General features: G+C 34.6%; 1 protein-coding gene across 2 annotated transcripts in view; it reads left to right on the top strand.

The window, feature by feature from the left end:
• The window catches only part of Elp1 (elongator complex protein 1), a 215,592-nt gene that overhangs the window by 89,186 nt on the left and 98,544 nt on the right, over positions 1 to 27,862 (top strand). For both annotated transcript variants that reach the window (XM_090400177.1, XM_090400176.1), the window contains exons 19-22: positions 138 to 216; positions 7,846 to 7,925; positions 19,591 to 19,731; positions 26,312 to 26,397. In XM_090400177.1, the coding sequence (XP_090256303.1) occupies positions 138 to 216; positions 7,846 to 7,925; positions 19,591 to 19,731; positions 26,312 to 26,397 (386 nt within the window). The remainder of the gene's footprint in view (positions 1 to 137; positions 217 to 7,845; positions 7,926 to 19,590; positions 19,732 to 26,311; positions 26,398 to 27,862) is intronic.

The following is a 27,862-nucleotide window of genomic DNA, read 5'->3' as shown; positions in this document are numbered from 1 at the left end:
GGTATTTACTTTGGTGGAGTTGATTGTATATGGATCAGTATATATCTTCCTCAAAGATGTTGTATGGCATTGTTTTAACACAAGTTGGTCAGAGAATTCTACAACCACATCTTAAATTGTATATTTTTGTTTTGCAGATTGGAATTTGGAAAGGCATTACAAATCATGAAAGTTCATAGAATCAACATGAACCTCATTTATGACCATAATCCTCAGGTATTATACCTTTCTTGTTGTTATGCTTACAAAGAACAGATTTAGTCATTAATGCACATGTTTATCTTTTTTTTAATGTTTCTGATAATATTCATCAAGTTAAAGTATGGCAACATGGTGAAGCTTTAATTTGATGCTTTTTTACAGGTGCATGAAGAAATTAAGTAAACACCATTTATGATCTTATTGTCTTTCTATTATTGATACTAATATTTACTGATATTTTCATGATTTTTTAGTTTCATCCCAAGTTGTAACACTTCATTCACTGTGTTATTTATTGACAACCTTCTGCCAGCAAACTGTATCCAGCTCGGATGATAAAGGTGTAAACTCACAAATTACCCAAATTCATTTTTTATACCTTTACAATATACATGTAATTATTACCAGATATGAGGTTAGCTTTGTTTGTGCAGAGAAAATCAACCTCCAAAGCCACAATCTGAGACTAACTCAGCTCCATGGATTAAAAAAAGATCACAGATGAACCTTATTATGAAGTAATCCATCCCAGTGGCCAAATTTATGCTTAACACAAAATTGCCACTTGTGGCAATCTCGTGTTAAGCCTATAATTAAGCATTTACACAAGTCAGCAAATAGGTTGACTTGTGCATATTATTATTGTTATTAGCCCTCCAGCAGGAGACTTAAGTCCATTTAAAGTGGCAAATACATAGTCTATGAATTATCCAGACATCTAATTTACTATCAAATATGGTCAAGGTTTGTTTTATATCTGTGATAGGAAAACTGGAACACCTGAAGGGAAAACCAGGCCCACAGTTTGAGACTGACTACTCAGAGCTTGGGGGGGGTCAAACAGTAGGCAAACTTCTTCATCTTCCACCTTAGGTCTTAGATCTGTGGCAATAATAGGAAAACTGGAATGCCTGAAGAAAAATCAGGCTCACAGTGAGATTTCCTCCTTCTCTCAAGTGCTGGGGGTGTGAAATAAACAGTAAGAAAATTTCATTTTCCACCTTAGTTCTTAGACCTGTTGTTGTAACACTACTTATTGCAATCCATGTCTCCACTATTTTCATGGTCGTCTTGTATTTGATTTCCATTCTGTTTGTCTCATTATTATGCTTTTTTTGCAAGCTATTAACATGCTTTTACCATTCCTTTTTCCTGTTTGCCTGTGCAGTTGTCTCCTAAAAGTCTTCATTTCTATAGTAGTGTTTAATTATTTGATCTTAACTTTTTCAGCTCTTTTTTCTTTTGATTTTTATATTGTTTCACTGCAAATATTGCATCATTGTTGTTCATCATTTAATATTATAGATTCATTTATAATATCTTGATTAAGTTTGTACAGATTTTCAAGGCAGTTGGTAATAGATTGATCCCTCTATAATTATTTGGATCTGTTTTATCTCCTTTTTTTAAAAAATTGACACTGATATTTTTCCTCAGTTCATTTGGTATTTGTTTTTTAGAAAACTTTTTTTTTCACGAGTTAACTGAAATATTATTTCTCTTCCTGCATATTTTAACTCATTCTGTATTTTGTCTATTCTAGCTGTCTGTTTCTTAATTTTTTTCTATTTGTTGTGATGTTATTTCTATGTCTTCATCTTTCAGGTTTTCAGTAATTTTTTTTTCTTCATCTCCATACAATTTAGTAAAGTGTTCTTAGAATTTATGTTTATACACTCACATGATGCAATTCTTTGGTTTCTAATTAATCTCCATATTTGTTTCTGAATGCCATAAGTCATGCATGAGCTATTTTGAATAGTTATCCTAGAATTCTCTTTGTATTTCCCAAATTTTGTTACTTATTTCATTGCTTAAGCTTTTGTATCTTTTATACTTTTACTTTTCTTCATTAGTTTTATCATATAGATATTCCAAAAAGTTTTTTTTTTTCCCCCAACAGTTTAACTTCTGAGTACCAAGGAGTCCATCTATCCTAAGGCTTCATATGCTGCTTGTTTGACATAATTTTTAAAGATTTCCCTGCTTTGATTCAGTTCTTTGTGTTCGTTAAAACTTTTTTAATTGCCTGGCATTGCACTACCAGGTGTTGGCTTACGCTTGAACTCGCCGAACTTTATATAGTTTCTATATTCGGCATGAAACTCTTAGATTAGATTTCTATCTTTGAGTTTCTTATTCGGCTCTGAAATAATGTGGGATTTAATATCCCCTTAATTTAAATAATTTTTACGTCGCAGAATCGAAGCCTCTTGGCTCTTTATTTTAAATAATTTATTGGTACACCTTCTTGGCAATTCGTATAGCAGAGCATATGTAAGTTCTGTTCACTACCATCTTAGTATTATTCAGGTCTACCTACTCACTGATGAGACTTCAAAAAAGGTCAAAATCGGTCTGGGTAGTGACCTCCCATAATGTAGAACAGTAATACATCTCCTAGGAGCTGTTGTTTTACATTATGGGTAAATACTAAGAACTGATCGGATCTTGCTCCACCTTTACAACGAGTTGTCCTGGCATTGCACTACCAGGTGTTGGCTTACGCTTGGCCTCGCCGAACTTTATATAGCTTCTATATTCGGCATGAAACTCTTAGATTAGATTTCTATCTTTGAGTTTCTTATTCGGCTCTGAAATAATGTGGGATTTAATATCCTCTTAATTTAAATAATTTTTACATTGCCAAATTGGTACACTTTCTTGCCAATTTGTATAGCAGAGTATATGTAAGTTCTGTTCATTACCATCATAGTATTATTCAGGTCTACCTACTCACTGATGAGACCTCAAAAAAAAAGTCGAAATCGGTCTGGGTAGTGACCTTCTCTCATAATGTAGAACAGTAATACATCTCCTAGGAGCTGTTGTTTTACATTATGGGTAAATACTAAGAACAGTGATCGGAGCTTGCTCCACCTTTACGAGTTGTTCTGGCATTGCACTACCAGGTGTTGGCTTATGCTTGGACTCACCGAGCTTTATATAGTTTCTATATTCGGCATGAAACTCTTAGATTAGATTTCTATCTTTGAGTTTCTCATTCGGCTTTGAAATAATGTGGGATTTAATATCCCCTTAATTTAAATAACTTTTTTAATTGCTCTTTTATTCTTCATTGATATAGGATTTTAACTTTCTCTTCCTGTAACAGTTCTACCTTAAACTTTTTCCCTTAATCTGTTACTTTTTTTATCTCCCCACTCCAGAATTATAATTTTCCAATAAGTAATGCATGGTCAGATCCTATATCAGTTGATGTTAGAATCCAGATATCAGCAGTTGTTTCTTCAGATCTAGTGTCTTTGGTATTATATAGTCAATTGTGGATAGGTTTCCTGCATGTTATTTTATAATTTTATTTTTGTTGATAAAATGTGTTACTTATTCTCCATCTAAAATGTCAAATGCATATGAATTATCCAGATTCCTATTTTACTAGCATGTATGTTCAGAGTTTGTTTTATAGTTGAGATAACTGGAATACCTTCAAGAAAAGCAGACCCACAGTAGGTGAACTTTTTACATTAGTATTGTGGGTAGGGTTTTCATTTATTCTTTACATGGTTTGGAAACACTTCTCTAGAGACTAAACATGGAACTTTTTCAAGCCACTTCAAACCTCCAATAAGCAGGCCAGTGGTCTTATGCTGGACAATGAAATTCATCTCCCACCTTAAGATAGGCACAAATATCCCTGCCCGTGGCAAGGTTTGAATCCACAGCCTTGGTTAAAGAGTAGATATGCTAATCACTCAGCCAAATTGATATGCATGAGGTTCTGTCCCATATATGCATGTCAGCATATATATATATATATATATATATATATATTTGCATTCATAGCTTATATTCTCCATTTTCTCATGTCTTTTTTATGTTATACATACATTTTTTAAATATTTTTGTATATATTTATACTTAAACATATAACAGCAGTATTGACATAGTCAGTAGTGCTAAATTAGCTGATCATTATGCACCAATTTTTAATTAGCCTATCCTCCAACCGAAACATTAATTCTGTGTTAAAGCTACATAAATTCACTTTATCTATAACTCATTGTTGAAGGCCATTCTACTTGTTTTCAAATCGTAACACAAACAACCTCTTTGCTGTCTTTTTTGCTACTTGCTTTTTTTTATTATGATGTCTATCATAACCTGTCAACTAAATGCATCATATCTTATAAATGAACTAATCAACCAACTCTTTTAATTGTTATGATGCATTCTCTTCATACACTTAATGAATATTTTTAAGTACCTTCATTCTGTTGATATCCATTAAAAATCTGTTCAAGCAAAGTTGAGAAAGAACCATAATCCAGTATAAGCCTAATCAGAGACCAACGGTATCATAACTTCCTTTCTCTTATAAGTGAAATTTTATTTAAAGAAAGGCTCTCTGAGCTTCGATAGGTGTTCTTAACAATACAGTTGCTGAACTTATTCTCCCAGGGAGTCAAGGGCTCATCAGCTCTCATATCTTCTCTTAAACTCATTCACACTAGATGCACTCACCACTGCAGCAAACTGTTCCACTCCTCACTGCTCTGCAAAAGAAATATGTGCCAACTCAAATTCCAGGATGCCTTCTGTCCTCTTCTCATCTTCCATGTAGCATAAAATTCTATCACTTAATATCCTCTAACACTCTTTCTGAAGTTTATAGTTATATCACCCCTCTTTCTTCTCTCTAGGTGTCTGCATACTCTCAGTCTGTCCTTATAATCTACATTCCATAATCCTGATATCACTTTTGTAACTTTTTTTTTTACAGCTTCTTTATCTGCTCAGAATACAGGAGAACAATCTCTGCACACTAGTCCTCCAGGTATGGTCATATCAATGCCTTGTAAAGAGGCAAAATAATTTCCATCTTTATGCATCAATGTTCATTTCAGCAATTATACTCTGAATTGTGTTTGCAATTTTTGCTATGTGATCTTTGAATTTTTTTAACTTCCAATCCACCATAACTCTAAGAATCCTGGCTTCATCAGTTTCTCCAAGCATATTTCTGCCCATTATAATATGCCATTGGAAATCTCATGACACCAAAGTGTATAACTTTGAAATGAGATGTCCAGTTCCACCTTATTTAGTTCATTCTGTAATTGCTGCATACTAAGTAGCATCACTGATGGTTTTACCTTCTTTGCATCATTAACAAGCAGTTGAACATTAGTTCCTTCTCGGTATCACTAATCTATAGCTTGAACAACAGTGGTCCATGGACTGATCCTTGTGGTACACCACTGGTCACCTTAAATCTGGCAGATTCATCCTCTTCATTTACCACTTTCTGATACCTGTCCATCAGCTTATCCATGTCAGTAGTTTATATTCCAATCCCATATCCTCCAGTTTATGTAACAGCCTTTTATGTGGTTTCCTCTCAAATGCCTTGACAAAGTCCAACAGTCATAGTGTTATATCTCGGGGGGGGGGGTTAATATTTGTTATCTTTTATTCCTTTCTCCTTATATATATATATCTTTTATCCTATACACTCAATTGTTGTTTTTCCATCTATCAACTCTCTAACATGCAGTCTTAGTACACACCTGTGGCCTACTTCTTATTATAATGATTCTTATTATTATTATAATAAGAAGGCTTCTTATTATATTTCTGGTGCGAATAAAGGGAGGTGGTATTCTTATGGATGAACCAGCCCTTCTATTCATCTGATAATTGATTCCTATTTCGACACAGAGAAAATTTATTTGTACTGCGCCACCCTGCGTTTAGATAATCGAAAGCGTAATATTCAGGAATCAATGATCAGAGAACACAATACACTATTACTTTAAAAGACTTACTATATATTTATTTCTATCCTCAAGCACATTACAGTCATGGTCCTATATTAATAAATTGTGTTCCAGCTTTGATTCGAATTTTTTATGAGTAGTAAAGATGAAATTAAGTCAGGCAAGCATATACTTTAAATTAACACAAAACATTTATTATACTTAAAAACATAGAAATTACACACACTTTGAGATCTTAACTCACATTTAAATATCAAGGTTAAGCCATTTCTTCTAGAACAACACAACTCAAACTTCGTTAATTCATCTGGCTACTTAGTAGATTATGTCAGGATTATGCTTTGTTCACACCAATAGAACACACAAATTTTTGTGTGTTCTATTGGTGTAAAATTTGTGTGTTCTACTGTATAAAATTTGTTACTTCAAATAAATCTTACTAACCCTTAACACGTTCTCAAGGAACTAACATCATTTCGATTTATACAATTTTATGAGCTTACATTAACTAAACACACATTCTCAAGGAACTAATTAAGATATCACAATCCGTTCTCGAGGAACAAAGAAATTACTAATTTCTTTGTTATTAAACTCTCGCATTCGTTCAACATGAACACTTAGTAAGATTACACACGTCCCTTCTTTATGAATCCAAAATGTGAAGACAAAGAATTTCTTACTGGGACTAAAGTCATACTTTCCTTCTTAGCTCGATATCTGGAATGGTGGTTCCTTCTTTCCTGTTCCATAGACCTTTATATTGGGAGACCATACTGCATACCGCAGGTGGACGTTGAGTCTTCGTCAGTAACATACAGCATGGCCCTGAGGTTCCTTATCTGCCTTGGCTATCACAGGAGTGCATGTTTTCTGACTACACAACATCATTCCATAGGTTTACTACCTTAGAGGTCTCCGCGAGTTTCGGCGTCTGAATACTGGAATACAGGAACACGAGCTGGCACCAGAGCAAAAGCTCAGAGCTAGGAGATGAGAGATAAGAGAATGCTTTCGGCTCTGCCCTTCCGTTTTGTATCTATCGCTTTCTTCTGCTATTGGTTCTTCTCTTTTCGTGAACAGTGCATGTCTCTTTGACAACTAGCACCAAATTCACTGCCGACTATCGTCCTTACCACATTGCGCGATGAGCAGCGCCAAATAGGACTCTAGCAGATGATACATCTTTTGTGTGCGTTACTCATACTCGGACCATCGTGTCTTGCCCTAGGCAGGCACTCTAAATAAGGGGATTAAGTTCCAAGGTCCCGTGCATAGTTTACAGCATACATATGGATTACTAAGAATTCCCTTTTGTGAACAGTACAGCTTACATTCTGTTTCTGGAACAAGCCCTGGCATGTCTTTTTTTAATAAAGATTTCTTATTAGATGGAAATTTTTCTTTACTATGAGTATTTTTGAAATGTTTTAATTATTTATTATGTAGTGGGACAGTAGTGTTTGTTAATGAGTGAAATGAGCTTGCAATTCCATATTCTTTAAGTACTTTTTTAAATTAGCCTTTTTGTGCTATTATCTAGTAATAAAAATTAAATGCATTATCAGGGAGAATCAGTACTGTACCTACCACCCCTCTCCAACTTCAGATATCACTATCATTTACATATATACATTTTTAAGTTTTTTTCTTTTTTTTTTTTTTCCTTTCTTTTTTTCAACATTCATAAAATGCTATAATTTGTTGAAGAAACAAATATAATATAATAAAACTTTGCTTATGAGTACAATATGTTTCTCTCCTGGTCTGGTAGGAGGTAATATTTTTTACAGTTTCAGTTATTTTTGTTAATGAATTTTTAAAAAATACATGTAAAATTATTAAAATTTTGATTTTATTAAATGGCACAATTAAAATATACTGTATTCTGTTGCTTAAATAGGCATTCCTCAGTAATCTCAAAACATTTGTATCTCAAGTGGATTCATCATCAGATATAAATTTGTTTCTTTCTTCATTACAGTAAGTTTATTTGTTTTTATCTTTTCTGTCTTCTGTGTTATTATTAACAGAAGATTACTAATCTTTCAGAGATATAATACAAGAATAGTCACTCTAAGCTCATTTGTATTTATTTATTATTTTGTATAATAATTCAAGGATTGGGAACATGGTGCCCTGAAATAAATTTGTTATGTAGGCACTAAAAAACAGTCTTTTAAAATGTCATTGTTTGGCACTGGGATGTCCTCTCCACCACTGTTTGTGGTGGAGAGGACATCCTGGTGATGTTACTGGCCTTTTCGTTCCTCCACTTAGCTGTGCACTTTGTCCTATATTCTTTACTTCTTGAGTCTTTTTTCTTTCCTTTTTCCAACCCACCATCACTGGTCTCCAATATTCTGCTGTCATGTTTGCCATGCATTGCAACCCATCAACATCCAGAAAGGGAGATTCTGTTGGTATTTATGCACTACTTTCACAGTGATGGGAGAAGGGGTCCAGGCCAGGGCCGATAGTGTTGTGATAAGTCTCCTTCCATCATTATGGAACAGGACAATGGGAAAGAGGCTTGCTCCTTGGGTAACCTTAGCTTTCCACTTCTAAGTGCATTTATTGATTGCCAAATAATGATCATCCATGCATGGTTCCATGATGAATTGGATTTCTAGCACTGAATCCAGAATCCTTTTAAGTATAAATTCTTCATTCTCAAATTTAAACAAGACTTCACAAGGGCCCCAATCAAGTATGTACAGAAACTATAGATAAATCATCTTCTAAGAAAAGTAAAAAACAAAAAATGTCTGCACATGTAAATGTATAATCATTTTCATCATCTATACAACAGGAGTATGGTGAGTAGCATAAATGCCACCTTCTTTATTCAGAAGAATAAAGAAGGTGGCATTTATTTTTTCTTTATTCTTCTGATTATTCAGAAGAATAAAGAAGGTGGAAAATCCTTCTAAACTTAGGAAGTTTAGAAGGATTTCCCCAAATAGTCAACGCTTGGGTGATATTCTTGTAAAAATATTATTATGATAATAGTTAGAACCATTCTGAAGTAATCATAGGAGCAATACCAGTTATAGTAATGCCCAATAAAACAATAATTCTAGAGAAATTATAACATAATGTGTCTCTTTGATGTTCCAAATGAGAAGCTGTGTTCATGGCCTTAAAAACTAAGGAGAGACTCTATAAAGTGGTCCTGATGAATAGGATGATAATGTGATGCTGACCAAGGAGTGTTATTATTATTATACTGAATCTTAAAATCCTTAACACTCCCTGCATTAACAACATATTCTGGTAATGCATTCCATTCACCCATAATTCTCCATGTAAAAAACTTCTCACATCCCTCTTCACCACACTCTCACATAACTTCAGCAATGGCCTCTGGTTCTTCCTTTCTCACCTTCAACTTTTTTATATAATCCCTTCTGAATTAAACCAAGAAAATTCCCTTACTAACTTTGAACATCTCTGTCATATTACTTCTTTTTCTCCTGTCCACCAAACTCTGCAATCCCCATTCCTTCAGTGTCTTTATATCCCTAATCCACTTAGCTGCATTAATTGTCAGAAATATGCATTTCCAAGCTGCCTGCTATAGTTTTGTCATTTATTCTCATGATCTGTACATGGAAATAAAGACCATGAAAATAAAACAAACTCTATTAAAATGCTAACTGCATAGTAAAACATCCAGCATATTTCCAAGCATGCAAAAGGTAGAATGATGAAGAAGAGATATAAAAGCTCTAGACTAAGCAAAACATTTCATATTAAGAAGTATAGAGAAAGCTTTCCACCAGTTCACCTGGCATTACACTAAGAAGATGACAGTAAAGAAATATCAAAAGGAACACAAATCTGTATGACATTTTCACCTTTCAGCAGTTACAACATACATGAGCATTGTAATCATATCTGTCTACATGTCTGTAGAAAATACATGAGCATTGTAATCATGTCTGTCTATGTCTGTAGAAAACATATCGAAGTTACTGTTAAAGGACAGAACCAGGAATGGACTGGCTCATGGAGGAGTCATTATCCTTTTGGGAAACCAAACCCCATTCTAGTATGTCCAACTAAGCACAATTCTAGAAACTGTGGCCCATTGATCTATCAGTGGAATTTTTTATTGTGTTGCATTCCTTACACTGGGTTCTGTATTAACTGAGAACTGTAATCTCCATATTCTTCTTATGGGTAACAGCAGATATAATACTCTGTGGGATAATGCAGATACTAATGGGAAAGGCTGGATTGTTGAGCATGTGCATAATAATAATAATGACTTTACCCCTTTTGGACAACTGAAACAATATCTTCTCTCATATGTACTGTTCATATTCTGCAATAAACCTTACAGTCTGCTTTCCTGCTATTCTTTTACTTTGTATGTGAGAGAGTGAAGAGAACATACATGGAAGCAGTTACTTTCTTATGCTTTTCAGTATATCATCAAAGGAAGTCTTTAACAGATGCCTGGTGGAAAATTGACCAATCTGACCAGAACACTTTTTCACAATTGGCACAAATTTAATCCTGAGAAGTGATACATGAATCAAATTTTATTATTAAGGCAGCAGCAAAATCAATTCCAGAATTATCTTGGTTTCCATTTCATCCAAAACTATGTTGAACCACAAATGCCAAGCAGCAGCAAGGGAAAAAAAAAAAAAAAGTTATCAAAATAGAGTATAGGGTATATTTAATAGATAGATAGGAGCCCTACCATATCAAACCTTTTAAATGTGTATGTCCCAAGGCACATTGTGTTATACATCAGAGAATTCCAAAGCAACCAGTGATCCAGTTTACTTCATCTTATTCAGACAACCACTGTAAAAGGGATATAGAATAAAATTTTTAAAATGTAGGATAGATATACAACATAACATTTGTAAATCTAGATTATAATGGATGTCTGGCTTTTGATTTCAGGACAATTGCAGATATCCTTGGTTCTTGAATATATCAAAAATGGCTTTTTGGATTTAAAATCTTGGAGAAAATCTGATTTATCTAGAAAGTGGCAGTCTTCTTTCTGATGTTCAGCACAGCTTCTCTAAACATTGATCAACATTAGATCAGTTGGTCTATTTAGAAACGTCTCTCAGAGGTACAGTACTGAAACACAAATGCCTGGTTTTAATTCTCTTCGACATGGAAAACCTTATGAGACATCCTAGAAATATGGTTTATTAAAAGACCTTCATAACTTCTCTTTTAACCGTCGCCCAGTTAAACAAGGCCCCCGTTGTGTTCGCCAGGGAACTAGGGTGAACAGCGAAAAGTCAGCTACTGGAACAAATCTGAAAACAAACCCCAACTCAACATCACCAGAGTTAAACATCTTATCAACATAAGAAGCCTGAATGGCAAAGAAATGGAGCTAGCTGAGGAATTAGATAAGTACCAGAACGACATAATAGGGGTGACTGAAACAAAAAAAAGACAAAAACTGGTGAGATCTTTCTGAGCAATAAATACAAAATGTTATATTCAGGCAATGAGAATCAAGGAAAAGAAGGAGTAGCCATAGTATTCAACACAAAATACGAGGCTAATCTTCTTGAATGGCAGTCAGTCTCAAGTAGAGTAATGTGGACAAATATGAGAATAGGGAACTGGACAATGAGACTTATTTGTGCCTATGGTCCCACAGAAGGTTCTACTAAGGTAGAATTGGATGAATTTTTTAATGCTTTAGAGAAAGCATCTGACACAATGAAAAAGGAAAAGTTGGTCCTTGTTGGGGTTCTAAATAGCAGAGTAGGAAGTGATTATCAGACATACAAAAATGTTTTCGGAAAATTTGGAGAAAAAAGCAAAGCTAATAATAATGGCAAATACCTGTTGGATTTCTTCTCAGTATATGGACTGGTTATTAGTAACACCATGTTCCAACATAAAAATGTGCACAAATTCATATGGAGAGAAGAGGCTAGAAATAAGAAAAGTCTCATTGACTATGTTATTGTTGATAGTGATGTTTTCTTCCTTGTGCAGGACACCAGAGTGTACAGAGGATTTGAAATTGGAAGTGATCACTATTTAGTCTTGAGCAGGATAAAATTGAATTTCATATTGAAAAGAATAACATGTAAGAAACTTTTAAAGCAAACAAAAGGTGAGCAGCTCTCAGATTTGAACTGTAGATTAAAATACACAAAGATTATTGAAGAAAAAATGAAAGAGTTTGAGAACAGGAATCAAACCTTGGAGATTCAGTGGCAAACTCTGAAGAAAACATTGATTGATTCTGCCAGAGAGGCATGTGGTGAGGGTGTCTGCAAGAATAAAAAAATCAGAACTCCCTTGTACACACAAGAAGTTAAAGAGGCAGTGAAGGAAAAGAAGAAAGCATATCAAAAGTTCCTGTCAAATAAGTCAGCTTGTGCTCTTAGAGAATACAGAGATAAATGCAAGAATGCTAAACACTGTGTAAAACTAGCTAAACAAAAGTCATGGGAGACAAAAACTTTGGTAAGAATATAGAAAATAAATATCAAGAAGGTGGCAAAATATTCTGGAGGTTGTTGAAGAAGCTTAGGAATGGAGGAAAGAGTGCTGTAAAAGGAGTTAGAGATGATAAAGGTGACACGAAAACGGGAGAAAAGGATATCCTTGAAGTATATGGACTAATTACTTTGAAAAAGCTAAATGAAAAAAGTAGTGATGACAGCACAGTAAAAAACACTGACCATGCATGCAGTCAGGAATACATATCCATACTTGAAGTAGAAAAAGCCATCAAAAGTTTGAAATGTGGAAAGGCAGCAGGAGTAGATGATATTCAACCAGAAATGCTAAAGTATGGTGGTATAAGAGTCTTGAGTGGCTCCACTGCATAGTTCAGAAAGCTTGGAAAAAGGGACGAATTCCCGATGATTGGAGTAGAGCTCTAATAGTACCCATATATTAAAAGGAAAATAAAACTGAATGTGAGAATTACAGAGGTATTTCCCTATTGAGTGTTCCTGGTAAGATCTCTGCAAGTATACTTAGAAACGGTTGAGAAGAATTGTGGAAGAAAAGCTTGGTGAAAAACAAGCTGGATTCAGACCATATAGAGGCTGTCAGGATCAGATCTTTACTTTACGACAAATAGTAGAGAAAGCATGAGAATACAGAGATCTGTATTTAAGTTTTGTCGATTTGGAAAAGCATATGATAAGGTGTCAAGAGAGAAGCTATTCAATACGCTACAGTTATATGGTGTCAGTGGGGCATTATATCAAGCTATATGTAGTCTTTATTTGAGTTGTAAGTCAGCAGTTAGAATTGAAGGAAGTACAGGAAGATGGTTTAATGTTAAATCTAGTGTGAGACAAGGATGTACATTATCCCCTCTGTTATTCATTATCTATATGGATCACATTATGAAGGAAAGTGGTATTAAACATGATATCAAAATTGGAGATGTTAATGTGAGCTCTTTGCTTTATTGCGGACGATGTTATACTTCTAAATAAATCTGCTACAAGTCTGCAAGATTTTCTGACTAAATTGAATAACTGTTGTAATAGATATGGTACGAAGGTCAGCAATAAAAAGACAAAGACAATGGAAATAGGCAGAATTGTTGAAAATGTCAACTGTGTTGTTAATAGAGAACCTGTGGAACAAGTGAAACATTTCAACTACTTAGGCACGATTTTTACTGAAGACGGTAAATTAAATATGGAAATAGACAACAGAATTAGCAAAGCTGGTATGGTAGGAAGTCAACTGAAGAAATTCATATGGAATAAGAGAAATTAGTCAGAACACTAAATTAGCTGTATACAAGACAGTGTTCAAACCAGTTTTAACTTATGGATCTGAGAGCTGGGTCAGAAGTAAAACACTTGACCAAAGACTAGGGACCGCAGATATGTGAGTCCTGAGAAAGATTAGAGGCGTGAACAGATGGCATCAATGGCAATATCATATTAAAAACGAGGATACTCGGAAAGAACTTGACATTGTCGGCATCCAGGAATGCTTTAGCAGAGCTAATCTCAGGTGGTGCAGTCAAAGCTGTATAACTGAGAGGAGACCTCCACATAGCCTTTAAAGGAATGCGGAGAACCGACCAGGGCTTCTGACCTAATGTCCAATCCTCACCTTCTCGTGGTGCACCCTGTTGGGTATCTACTTTGATACTGAACGAACGAGGATGGGCTGGCAATTTGGGATTTAGCCGACCAAATTGTATTCTTATTGGTTAAACCAAAATAAAAAATGATGGTACAACATGACAAAATTTCATGCCGGCTGGGGCGTCGCCCGGTTAAACAAGGCCCCCGTTGTTTTCGCCAGGGAACCAGGGCGAACAGCGAAAAGTCAGCTACTGGAACAAATCTGAAAACAAACCCCAACTCAACATCACCAGAGTTAAAGATCGGTACTATCAATGTAAGAAGCCTGAATGGCAAAGAAATGGAGCTAGCTGAGGAATTAGATAAGTACCAGATCGACATAATAGGGGTGACTGAAACAAAAAAGACCAAAACTGGTGAGATCTTTCTGAGCAATAAATACAAAATGTTATATTCAGGCAATGAGAATCAAGGAAAAGAAGGAGTAGCCATAGTATTCAACACAAAATACGAGGCTAATCTTCTTGAATGGCAGTCAGTCTCAAGTAGAGTAATGTGGGCAAATATGAGAATGGGGAACTGGACAATGAGACTTATTTGTGCCTATGGTCCCACAGAAGGTTCTACTAAGGTAGAAGTGGAGGAATTTTTTGATGCTTTAGAAAAAGCAACTGACACAATGAAAAAGGAAAAGTTGGTCCTTGTTGGGGATCTAAATAGTAGAGTAGGAAATGATTGTGAGACATACAAAAATATTTTGGGAAAATTTGGAGAAAAGAGCAAAGCTAATAATAATGGCAAATATCTGTTGGATTTCTGCTCAGGACATGGACTGGTTATTACTAACACCATGTTCCAACATAAAAATCTGCACAAATTCACATGGAGAGAAGAGGCTAGGAATAAGAAAAGTCTCATTGACTATGTTATTGTTGATAGTGATGTTTTCTCCCTGGTGCAGGACACCAGAGTGTACAGAGGATTTGAAATTGGAAGTGATCACTATTTAGTCTTGAGCAGGATAAAATTGAATTTCATATTGAAAAGAATAACATGTAAGAAAGTTTTAAAGCGAATAAAAGTTGAGCAGCTCTCAGATGTGAACTGTAGACTAAAATACAGAAATATTATTGAAAAGAAAATGAAAGAGTTTGAGAACAGGAATCAAACCTTGGAGATTCAGTGGCAAACTCTGAAGGAAACATTGATTGATTCTGCCAGAGAGGCATGTGGTGAGGTTGTGTGCAAGGATAAAAAAATCAGAACTCCCTGGTGGACACAGGAAGTTAAAGAGGCAGTGAAGGAAAAGAAGAAAGCATATCAAAAGTTCCTGGCAAATAAGGCAGCTGTTACTCTTACAGAATACAGAGACAAATGTAAGAAAGCTAAACAGTGTGTAAAACTAGCTAAACAAAAGTCATGGGAGGACTTTGGCAAGAATATAGAAAATAAATATCAAGAAGGTGGCAAAATATTCTGGAGGTTGTTGAAGAAGCTTAGGAACGGAGGAAAGAGTGCTGTAAAAGGAATTAGAGATGATAAAGATGAAATGAAAACAGGAGAAAAAGATATCCTTGAAGTATGGAGTAATTACTTTGAAAAACTGCTAAATGAAACAAGCAGTGATGACAGCACAGTGATAAAAAACACTGACCAGGCATGCAGTCAGGAATACATATCCATACTTGAAGTAGAAAAAGCCATCAAAGGCTTGAAATGTAGAAAGGCAGCAGGAGTAGATGATATTCGACCAGAAATGCTGAAGTATGGTGGTATAAGAGTCTTACAGTGGCTGCACTGCATAGTTCAGAAAGCCTGGACAGAGGGACGAATTCCCAATGATTGGAGTAGAGCTCTCATAGTACCCATATATAAAAAGGGAAATAAAACTGAATGTGAGAATTACAGAGGTATTTCCCTACTGAGTGTTCCTGGCAAGATCTATGCAAGTATACTTGAGAAACGGTTGAGAAGAATTGTGGAAGAAAAGCTTGGTGAAGAACAAGCTGGATTCAGGCCAAATAGAGGCTGTCAGGATCAGATCTTCACTTTACGACAAATAGTCGAGAAAGCATGGGAATATAACAAAGATCTGTATTTAAGTTTTGTCGATTTGGAAAAGGCATATAAGGTGCCAAGAGAGAAGCTATTCAATACGCTGCAGTTATATGGTGTCAATGGGGCATTATATCAAGCAATACTTAGTCTTTATTTGAGTTGTGAGTCAGCAGTTAGAATTGAAGGAAGTACAGGAAGATGGTTTAATGTTAAATCTGGTGTGAGACAAGGATGTACATTATCCCCCCTGTTATTCATTATCTATATGGATCACATTATGAAGGAATGTGGTATTAAACCTGATATCAAAATTGGAGATGTTAATGTCAGCTCTTTGCTTTATGCGGATGATGTTATACTTCTAAATAAATCCGCTACAAGTCTGCAAGATTCTCTGACTAAATTGAATAGCTGTTGTAATAGATATGGTATGAAGGTCAGCAATAAAAAGACAAAGACAATGAAAATAGGCAGAATCATTGAAAATGTCAACTGTGTTGTGAATGGAGAACCTGTGGAACAAGTAAAACATTTCAGCTACTTAGGCACAATTTTTACTGAAGATGGTAAACTAAATATAGAAATAGACAACAGAATCAGCAAAGCTGGTATCGTGGGAAGTCAATTGAATAAATTCATATGGAATAAGAAAGAAATTAGTCGGAACACTAAATTAGCTGTATACAAGACTGTGTTCAAACCAATTTTAACTTATGGATCTGAGAGCTGGGTCAGAAGTAAAACACTTGACCAAAGACTAGAGACCGCAGATATGAGAGTCCTGAGAAAGATTAGAGGCGTGAACAGATGGCATCAATGGCAATATCATATTAAAAATGAGGATATTAGGAAAGAACTTGACATTGTCAGCATCCAGGAATGCGTTAGCAGAGCTAATCTCAGATGGTATGGTCACTTAAATAGAATGGGAGAGGAAAGATTAGCAAAACAAGTGTTCTCTGCCAGGTTGGCAGGAAAACGACCCAGAGGAAGACCAAGATATAGGTGGATTGATACGGTACAAAGTGCCTTAGACGATAGAAATATAAGATCTGATAATGTTGGAGTCTTGACAAGTAACAGACTGATTTGGAGGAAAATTGTAGATAGGAAGTTAGTAATGATGTAATTTTTTCATGTAGTACTGTCATATCCTGTACACCCCTTGAGGGTACATGGCAGGAATTTGATGATGATGATGATGATGATCTCAGGTGGTATGCTCACTTAAACAGAATGGGCGAAGAAAGATTAGCAAAACTTCTCTTCTCTGCCAGGTTTCCAGCAAAACGACCCAGAGGAAGACCAAGATATTGGTAGATTGATACAGTACAAAGTGCCTTAGACGATAGAAATATAAGATCTGATAATGTTGGAGTCTTGACAAATAACAGACTGATTTGGAGGAAAATTGTAGATAGGAAGTTAGTAATGATGTAATTTTTTTCATGTAGTACTATCATATCCTGTACGCCCCTTGAGGGTACATGGCAGGAATTTGATGATGATGAACTTCTCTTTTGATTAAAAATTTTCTTTCTAGCTCTACTTTCTAAGTCTATTATTAAGTTACAGAATAAAATGATCTAGATAACCTGCCAGCAAATGTCAATTTTGCTGTCAGGTTATCATTGACATTTTGCTGTCAAAGAATAGCAGACTTAGAAAAGCATTCTTCCCACTATAGAATGCTCTTTATGTTGATGAATCTACAATTTGTTTTCATTCATGTATCAATGAGGTCATTGAAAAACAGCTGCAAAAGCAGTTGATCATCTAATTTGGTTTTTGACAAGAGGCTGACATCCTTTTTTGCACATGCTTGTGAACTAAGAGAAAAGTGCAAGAATATTGATCAGCACAGGTTGCAGACTGATGCTCTTTACTTAATCTATACCATGCATTCATTCAGTCAGAGCTTGATTATGATTCACAAAAATGTGCTTCTTCAAAGGAGAACTCATTTAGATGGTTGGATTCTGTTCCATCAGGAAACATAATGGTTACTGATGTATTTCACACATCACCCATTCTGAACCTTTATGTTGAAATAAACAAATCTGCCTTTCTTGTTTCAATGGAAGAATTGAACTATGCACTCAAAATAAAACCCTTTTCCAACATCCTACATGACCAAAATTTTTACTCCTGCATTGGAATTTCATTATAACACATATCAAATAGGTATGTATGCATGTGAAAAGTTATACAAGCTCTCAGCCTTACCATAGACAATAGCACTCACATGTGATAGTCTTAAGCACCTCCACAATGCAATTGAAATAATGATGGGATAACATACCCTTTGATTGGAAAGGCTACAGTGTGATTCTGGTCATGAATGGCTTGAGGAATCCTTATGTCATTCATAACCTTATGACTTTTTCATATGAAAATGAATTTAGCTGATCTCATTTGGAGGTAGTAGAAATTTTTCTGTTGGAAAGTCAGTTTTTTTCATCCTTCATTTAATAGATGAAAATAGTGTTGTGGACAATAGGTGACATAGTGCAGGTGGTGAGGCATCACATAATAACAATAATAATCTTCTACCATGGGATGTTTGCTCTCATTCTACCAGCTGTTCTTTTGCACATGCACACACAGCAAAGCACTTCATTTTCTAACCTATAGATGGTTCGAGATCTGAGTCAGACCTGCTGCTATTTCCTCTGATTACATATCTCCAGTCAGATCCCAGCTTGCACATCAGCACATAAAAGAAAATTGCTGATGCCAAAGATATATGATTTATATTGACTCTAAGTTCTTCACAGTCTTATACATTTTTCTTGTGTATAAAATTCTAGTTATTCTGTCAAATAAAGGCTATTGATCTAGTTTTCTTATGCTGCATTCCAGCCACCTCAGAATTAAGCAAACGAGACTGCTGATGCAACATTAGTTTGCTCAGATTTTATCAACTTACTCTTTGTCGATCCCCTGTACTGACAGTTCGTGGAAATAGTTTTGGCCCATCATTGGTAGACATTGTAGCAGACAACCACAAATTGCATTCAGTCAAACCAGAAATTATTCGTTGGCAGGCCTATCTATGTAGGAACAGAAGTTTTTGCTAGGCTCCTCATAGTTCATACTTATCTTAAGCATTATTTTCTATGGAAAGCAGATAACCAACATATGTTGCCATGTTCTGGTGAAGTGTCTCCATTTTACTCTAGATTGGCACATATTTTATTCTTCTTTAGCTGAACCTTATATGCCCACTTATTTCCTTATTGAACACTGAAAAATTCTTTAATTTGTAGTTTTGTTTTTAATTACAATATAAAATTATCCCACATCTTAAAAAACTCTTCCATTTTCTCTTTTTTCAAAATAGATTTTTGAATGAAAGACATTCTATTATAAATATTCTACATTCTACCATAAAACAACCTTCACATATTCCAATTATATAATACATTTTTAATTTATTTTTCTTTCATTGTAGTTTATAACTGATATGAATAAAATAACAAAATTATTAACCTGAAGAATAATATACATGTTACTTATTTCAGAGAGGAAGATACTAAAAAAATGTACTCTTGTGCCTACAGAGGTAAAATTATACCTGATTATAAACTTTCTGAGAATGGAAGTAAAGTTGAAAGTATTTGTGATGCTCTAAGGCTTGTGCTAGAAGAAGTGAATGCTGACAAGTTAGTTTTTGCTGTACAGTATATAATGATTGTTGGTGTTTGTTTTCTTTTCCAAATGTGTTTACTTTTTATTAAATATTTTAATTTGTTCTGGAAGAAAAATTGTAGTTGGTGTTTTAAAGACAAATCCTTTTTGTCTTTATAACACCAACTTTTCCTAAATACTGGTTTAAAAAAATAAATAAATACAGTCTGCTCTCACCATTGCACTATTATAACAGTAGTGTTTGCAATGGGGGGAGGGGGGGGCTCCACACCCAAGACCAGCTAACTTGGCTTGGCTATGGCTGAGAAAGATCCTTAAGTTCCTCATGTCGTTGAAGGGAATCGAACCTAGGACACTTCTTCCCCAGGCATATGTTGCGAAGCGCATAGCCACTAGGTTAACTGCGCTGGCCTTCTGATTATATCTTGTGATTTATCTTTTCATAATAAATGTAATTAGTGGTTACCTATAGCAGCATCCCTTGATTACCATTTTTATTAAGAAGAAAATTATGAAAATTGTTATCACAAATTATGAAATTACTTTTCAACACTAGCTTCAGAAATAAGTTTAGCTGTAGCAGGTTCTAAAATTTAACTCGTGTTACTGTACGTAACGTGAGTTAAAATACTGTGATAGCATTAACTCACACGTATGAGGACAAAATGTACTAGATTAAGTTGCTGACATTTCATTGGATTTAAATCAGCAGCCTTGGAGCATGGATACACTTGTTAGTAAACACAAAACACTACAATAAAGCAGCATTTTTTTTTTTTTTTCATATAAATCCCACTCATGAAATGATTATAAACCTACAATACATTAGTACTCACAGTGAAGAATTTATAGAGACAAAAACTCACATGCCGGAGTAATGACTTATATTTAAGAAAATAACACTCGATGTAATTTTATTTTAATGATCATATTTTTGCTCATTAAAATGATTCAATAAATATAATCACAGCAAGCTTGTTCTTCCACTGTGCTTCACCTTAGAAAAAGGAAATAATTTTTTCTGAGTTCATATATTTTATGAAACTGATTAATTTTATCCATATTTAATTGATCGATATTCAATTTAGATTTTTACTAAATTGAATATCATTATATATTAAATAAGTTGTAATACTACTACTACTACATGTGTAAATCTTTTATTACTGTACCGTAATGTGAGTTAAAAAACCGTGGTAGCCTTGTTTTTTTGATAGCATTAACTCACACATATGCGGACAAAAAATACTAGATTAAGTTGCTGACATTTCATTGGATTTAAATCCAACCTTGTAACATGGATGCACTTGTTAGTAAACACTACAATAAAGCAGCTTTTTTTTTTCATATAAATTCCACTCATGAAAGGATTATAAACCTACATTAGTATTCATGAAGAATTTATGGAGACAAAAACTCACATGCTGGAGTAATGACTTATAATTAAGAAAGCTTAAGGGTCAAAGCTGTATAACTGAGAGGAGACCTCCACATAGCCTTTAAAGGAATGCGGAGAACCGACCAGGGCTTCTGACCTAATGTCCAATCCTCACCTTCTTGTGGTGCACCCTGTTGGGTATCTACTTTGATACTGAACGAACGAGGATGGGCTGGCAATTTGGGATTTAGCCGACCAAATTGTATTCCTATTGGTTAAACCAAAATAAAAAATGATGGTACAACATGACAAAATTTCATACCAGCTGGGGCGTCACCCGGTTAAACAAGGCCCTTGTTGTTTTCTCCAGGGAACCAGTCCAAACAGCGAAAAGTTAGCTACTGGAACAAATCTGAAAACACACCCCCAACTCAACATCACCAGAGTTAAAGATCGGTACTATCAACATAAGAAGCCTGAATGACAAAGAAATGGAGCTAGCTGAGGAATTAGATAAGTACCAGATCGACATAATAGGGGTGACTGAAACAAAAAAGTCCAAAACTGGTGAGATCTTTCTGAGCAATAAATACAAAATGTTATATTCAGGCAATGACAATCAAGGAAAAGAAGGAGTAGCCATAGTATTCAACACAAAATATGAAGCTAATTTTCTTGAATGGCAGTCAGTCTCAAGTAGAGTAATGTGGGCAAATATGAGAATGGGGAACTGGACAATGAGACTTATTTGTGCCTATGGTCCCACAGAAGGTTCTACTAAGGTAGAAGTGGAGGAATTTTTTGAGGCTTTAGAAAAAGCAACTGACACAATGAAAAAGGAGAAGTTGGTCCTTGTTGGGGATCTAAATATCAGAGTAGGAAATGATTGTGAGACATACAAAAATATTTTGGGAAAATTTGGAGAAAAGAGCAAAGCTAATAATAATGGCAAATATCTGTTGGATTTCTGCTCAGGACATGGACTGGTTATTACTAACACCATGTTCCAACATAAAAATGTGCACAAATTCACATGGAGAGAAGAGGCTAGGAATAAGAAAAGTCTCATTGATTATGTTATTGTTGATAGTGATGTTTTCTCCCTGGTGCAGGACACCAGAGTGTACAGAGGATTTGAAATTGGAAGTGATCACTATTTAGTCTTGAGCAGGATAAAATTGAATTTCATATTGAAAAGAATAACATGTAAGAAAGTTTTAAAGCGAATAAAAGTTGAGCAGCTCTCAGATGTGAACTGTAGACTAAAATACAGAAAGTTTATTGAAAAGAAAATGAAAGAGTTTGAGAACAGGAATCAAACCTTGGAGATTCAGTGGCAAACTCTGAAGAAAACATTGATTGATTCTGCCAGAGAGGCATGTGGTGAGGTTGTGTGCAAGGATAAAAAAATCAGAACTCCCTGGTGGACACAGGAAGTTAAAGAGACAGTGAAGGAAAAGAAGAAAGCATATCAAAAGTTCCTGGCAAATAAATCAGCTTTTACTCTTACAGAATACAGAGACAAATGTAAGAAAGCTAAACAGTGTGTAAAACTAGCTAAACAAAAGTCATGGGAGGACTTTGGCAAGAATATAGAAAATAAATATCAAGAAGGTGGCAAAATATTCTGGAGGTTGTTAAAGAAACTTAGGAATGGAGGAAAGAGTGCTGTAAAAGGAGTTAGAGATGATAACGGTGACATGAAAACAGGAGAAAAAGATATCCTTGAAGTATGGAGTAATTACTTTGAAAAACTGCTAAATGAAACAAGCAGTGATGACAGCACAGTGATAAAAAACACTGACCATGCATGCAGTCAGGAATACATATCCATACTTGAAGTAGAAAAAGCCATCAAAGGCTTGAAATGTGGAAAGGCAGCAGGAGTAGATGATATTCTACCAGAAATGCTGAAGTATGGTGGTATAAACGTCTTACAGTGGTTGCACTGCATAAAGCCTGGACAGAGGGACGAATTCCCGATGATTGGAGTAGAGCTCTCATAGTACCCATATATAAAAAGGGAAATAAAACTGAATGTGAGAATTACAGAGGTATTTCCCTACTGAGTGTTCCTGGCAAGATATATGCAAGTATACTTGAGAAACGGTTGAGAAGAATTGTGGAAGAAAAGCTTGCTGAAGAACAAGCTGGATTCAGGCCATATAGAGGCTGTCAGGATCAGATCTTCACTTTACGACAAATAGTCGAGAAAGCATGGAATATAACAAAGATCTGTATATAAGTTTTGTCGATTTGGAAAAGGCATATGACAAGGTGCCAAGAGAGAAGCTATTCAATACACTGCAGTTATATGGTGTCAATGGGGCATTATATCAAGCAATACTTAGTCTTTATTTGAGTTGTAAGTCAGCAGTTAGAATTGAAGGAAGTACAGGAAGATGGTTTAATGTTAAATCTGGTGTGAGACAAGGATGTACGTTATCCACTCTGTTATTCATTATCTATATGGATCACATTATGAAGGAATGTGGTATTAAACCTGATATCAAAATTGGAGATGTTAATGTCAGCTCTTTGCTTTATGCGGATGATGTTATACTTCTAAATAAATCCGCTACAAGTCTGCAAGATTCTCTGACTAAATTGAATAGCTGTTGTAATAGATATGGTATGAAGGTCAGCAATAAAAAGACAAAGACAATGAAAATAGGCAGAATCATTGAAAATGTCAACTGTGTTGTGAATGGAGAACCTGTGGAACAAGTAAAACATTTCAGCTACTTAGGCACGATTTTTACTGAAGATGGTAAATTAAATATAGAAATAGACAACGGAATCAGCAAAGCTGGCATGGTGGGAAGTCAATTGAATAAATACATATGGAATAAGAGAGAAATTAGTCAGAACACTAAATTAGCTGTATACAAGGCAGTGTTCAAACCAGTTTTAACTTATGGATCTGAGAGCTGGGTCAGAAGTAAAACACTTGACCAAAGACTAGAGACCGCAGATATGAGAGTCCTGAGAAAGATTAGAGGTGTGAACAGATGGCATCAATGGCAATATCATATTAAAAATGAGGATATTAGGAAAGAACTTGACATTGTCAGCATCCAGGAATGCGTTAGCAGAGCTAATCTCAGGTGGTATGGTCACTTAAATAGAATGGGAGAGGAAAGATTAGCAAAACAAGTGTTCTCTGCCAGGTTGACAGGAAAACGACCCAGAGGAAGACCAAGATATAGGTGGATTGATACAGTACAAAGTGCCTTAGACGATAGAAATATAAGATCTGATAATGTTGCAGTCTTGACAAGTAACAGACTGATTTGGAGGAAAATTGTAGATAGGAAGTTAGTAATGATGTAATTTTTTCATGTAGTACTGTCATATCCTGTACATCCCTTGAGGGTACATGGCAGGAATTTGATGATGATGATGATCACTTGATGTTTCGACCTTTGTATTGAGGTCATCATCAGGAAAACATACATATACGTAGGACACAAGCTACCTGACACTACACAAAAGAAAAGTAAATCTAAATGCTTTAATTGTTTACTCTAGCCTGATCTCTGGTGAAAAGAAAAATTAAATAAATAAATAAAAATCATAAAATAATAACTAAATAAAATATATACAAAAATATAAATTAACAAAATAAAATAATTTTTATACATATCACTATAATAATATACAGATGATGGGAGGGGGATCTCAATTAATAAAAATAAAGTTTTATAGTGGAACTACATTAAGCATCTCTCTATAGTCCTCGCTTATATTATGTTTTCTTATGTCTTGGGGTTCTGCCATCATGTTATGGATGCTAGTCTATATAGCATCCAGAACATCAATTTTATTTCACTCTTTTGTAGATAGGTACTGTGAGAGCTCTACTCCAATCATCTGGAATTTGACCCTCTAACCAGACCTTCTGAATTATACAGTGCAGCCACTATAAAACCTTTATACTTCCATATTTGAGCATTTCTGGTCACATATCAGGTTTTTGATGGCTTTTTCTACTTCAAGTGTGGATTTGTATTCCTAACTGCATTCTAGTTGGGAGTTTTTTGCCACTGTGCTGAAGCTGCTTACTTCATTTAGCAATCTTTCGAAGTATTTACTCCAGACATCTAGAATATCTTTATCTTCAGTTTTCATGACACTTTTATCATCTCTGATTCCTTTTACAGTACTCTTTCCTACATTTCTAACTTTTGCAATAGCCTCCAGAATTTAATTTGCCACCTTGCTGATGTTCTTGTATTTTCTTTTCCTCTGTATTATGTAAAAGCACGAGCTGACTTATTTGCCAGGAACTTTCAATATATTTTCTTCTTTTCCTTGATTGCCTCTTTAATGTTCTGAGTCCACTACGGAGTTCTGATTTTTCTATCCTTACAGACAACCTCATCACATTCCTCTCTTGGTGAATCAGTCAATGTTTTCTTTAGGGTATGTCACTGAATCTCCAGGGTTTGGTTCTTGTTTTCAAACTCTCATTTTTTCTTGAATGGTGTTTGTATATTTGAGCCTGCAATTCATTTCTAAAAGCTGCTCAACTTGGATTCATTTTAAAACTTTCTTACTCTCTCTTCTGTTCAATATGTAATTCAATTTATCCTGCTCAAAACTAAGTAGTGATCACTACCTATTTCAAATCCTCTGTGTACTCATGTCCTGAACCAGTTCGAAAACATTACAATTAACTATGACATAGCCAATGAGACTTTTCTTATTTCTTGCATGTGAATTTGTGTACATTTTTATGTTGGAACACATGGTATTAGTAATAACTAGCCCATGTCTTTAACAGAAAACCAGCAGGCAGTTACCATGATTATTATCTTGCCCTTTTCTCAAAATTTTCCACAATGTAAAATATGTTCAAAGTTTAAAACTTTATTTTTAACTTTCATGCAGATTTTTTTAAGATAATGTCACCTACATTAAGGAGCTGAGTTTAGTACTCCTGCAGCACTAAAATTTCATATAGATTATAAATAAATAACATCGACATTGTGTTTAACTTTACTTACCTGATTTAACATCTTACAGAATTTCAATTTCAGAGTATATCCTTTAATTCTAGACTAGCAAATTAATTATGGTTACCTTTATATCATATTGTTGAGTATTATGAAACATCCTTCTCTTCTTTTAATGACTTGGACTTACCAAGACCAGTGTGTTACAAAGAGAGATTTTTTTAATGCTATTTGTTTGTTTCATTTTTCTATTTTCAGATACCTTTTATCCATTCTTACAACTTTTGCCAAAAAAACTGTATCACAGCTAGATATTGCTCTGCTACGAATTAAAACTTTAAGAGGTAAAGATTATTATTACTTCTGCATTAGTTGCTTTTGTGATATAAAATGAACGTACTTTAAAATTATTTTAATTACTTTTATTGACATTTTATGCTTGTTATATTTGCATGGAATGGAATAAGCCTAATTTTTCAAATTATAAAATTATTTCATCTTCCATATTCAAATATAGTTTTAATTTTAGTTACTGAATTCACTCACTTATGTAATGTTTTAAAAAATATGTCTTACAACTGCAAGTGAACTTGTACATATGAACTTTCAAGAAATTAACATTGCATGAACTAACCGATTATGACCCAAATTCATTTAATGAACATAGAACCCCACACTTATGAGCATTTTACAATCTGCAGTGGAGTCTGATACTTTTTTCCCCTTTCCATGTCAAATGAGTGGAGATAGTATCCACCCTTGTCTTGCACTTGATTATATATTAGACCATTTTTCTCTATGTCTCCTTCAATTCTAGCTGTTAAGTTAAAATTTAAATATATACTATATATTACTCTGTATATTGTCTTATTTACCTCATATAATTGTGGCATGAATTATCTTGGAACCTTGTCATATGCCTTGTCCAGATCTGGAAAACTTAAATACAGATTGTGTTAGATTTCCATGATTTCTGAACTACTTATCTTAAAGTGATGGGATTGGTAATACCACTCTCCTCTAAATCTTATTTCTACCCAACCATAGTATGAATGTACTACAGACAGGTAGAAAAGTGTAATCATAAGATTAACAGTCTTTCATTTTTGAAATTACCATTAAAAAAAAAGATTCCTAATGACATCTGTAATCATCATGATATCTCACTTTTTTTTTTCACACAAATTTCAGCCTAGTTTGTGAAATATCCCCTTTTATAGGTAAATTTTCCAAAATATACATATAAAAGTGGTTTGTTTTGTTCGTTTGTCTATACACAAATGACTCCTGGACTCTAGTAGAACGGCATTGCTGATATTCCAAATTTTAAATCCTTGCATTTGTTGTGGCATTGTAATTTTTTTGTTTGGATGATTTGCAGAGACAAACATTGGCTGAACATTTCAAATTTGTATATAGAATGTAAACTAGAATATGTGTAAGTGATTCGGTTTGGGTTTCCTTTGATAATTTTTGTTAGCAGAATGATTTGAACTGAATATTAATAATGTGCACAGATTGGATGGAATTTAATTAAATTTAGGAACTGGACAATGACACAAATGTGTTATTGTCTGGTTCCCCATTTTGAAATTCATCCACTTCACTCTAGTTAATTTGGAGGAAAATTGCTGATAGGAAACTTGTAATGATTTAACTTTGGTAATGTAGGTCATTGTTACAATAAAAAGTTCCTTAGAAGAGAGAACTATAAGATCTCATAATATTGGAGTCTTGACAGATAACAAATTAATTTGAAGGAAAATTGTTGATAGGAAGTCAGTAATGATGTAACTTTTTTAATGTAGT

The sequence above is a fragment of the Typopeltis vanoorti genome, chromosome 11 (assembly GCF_054136105.1).
Source record: "Typopeltis vanoorti isolate ZY-2024b chromosome 11, IOZ_Tvanoo_1.0, whole genome shotgun sequence".
In the NCBI taxonomy this organism is placed as follows: Eukaryota; Metazoa; Arthropoda; class Arachnida; order Uropygi; family Thelyphonidae; genus Typopeltis; species Typopeltis vanoorti.
The sequence above is the reverse complement of the archived record's forward strand: the minus strand, read 5'-3'. Positions and strand labels throughout refer to the sequence as shown.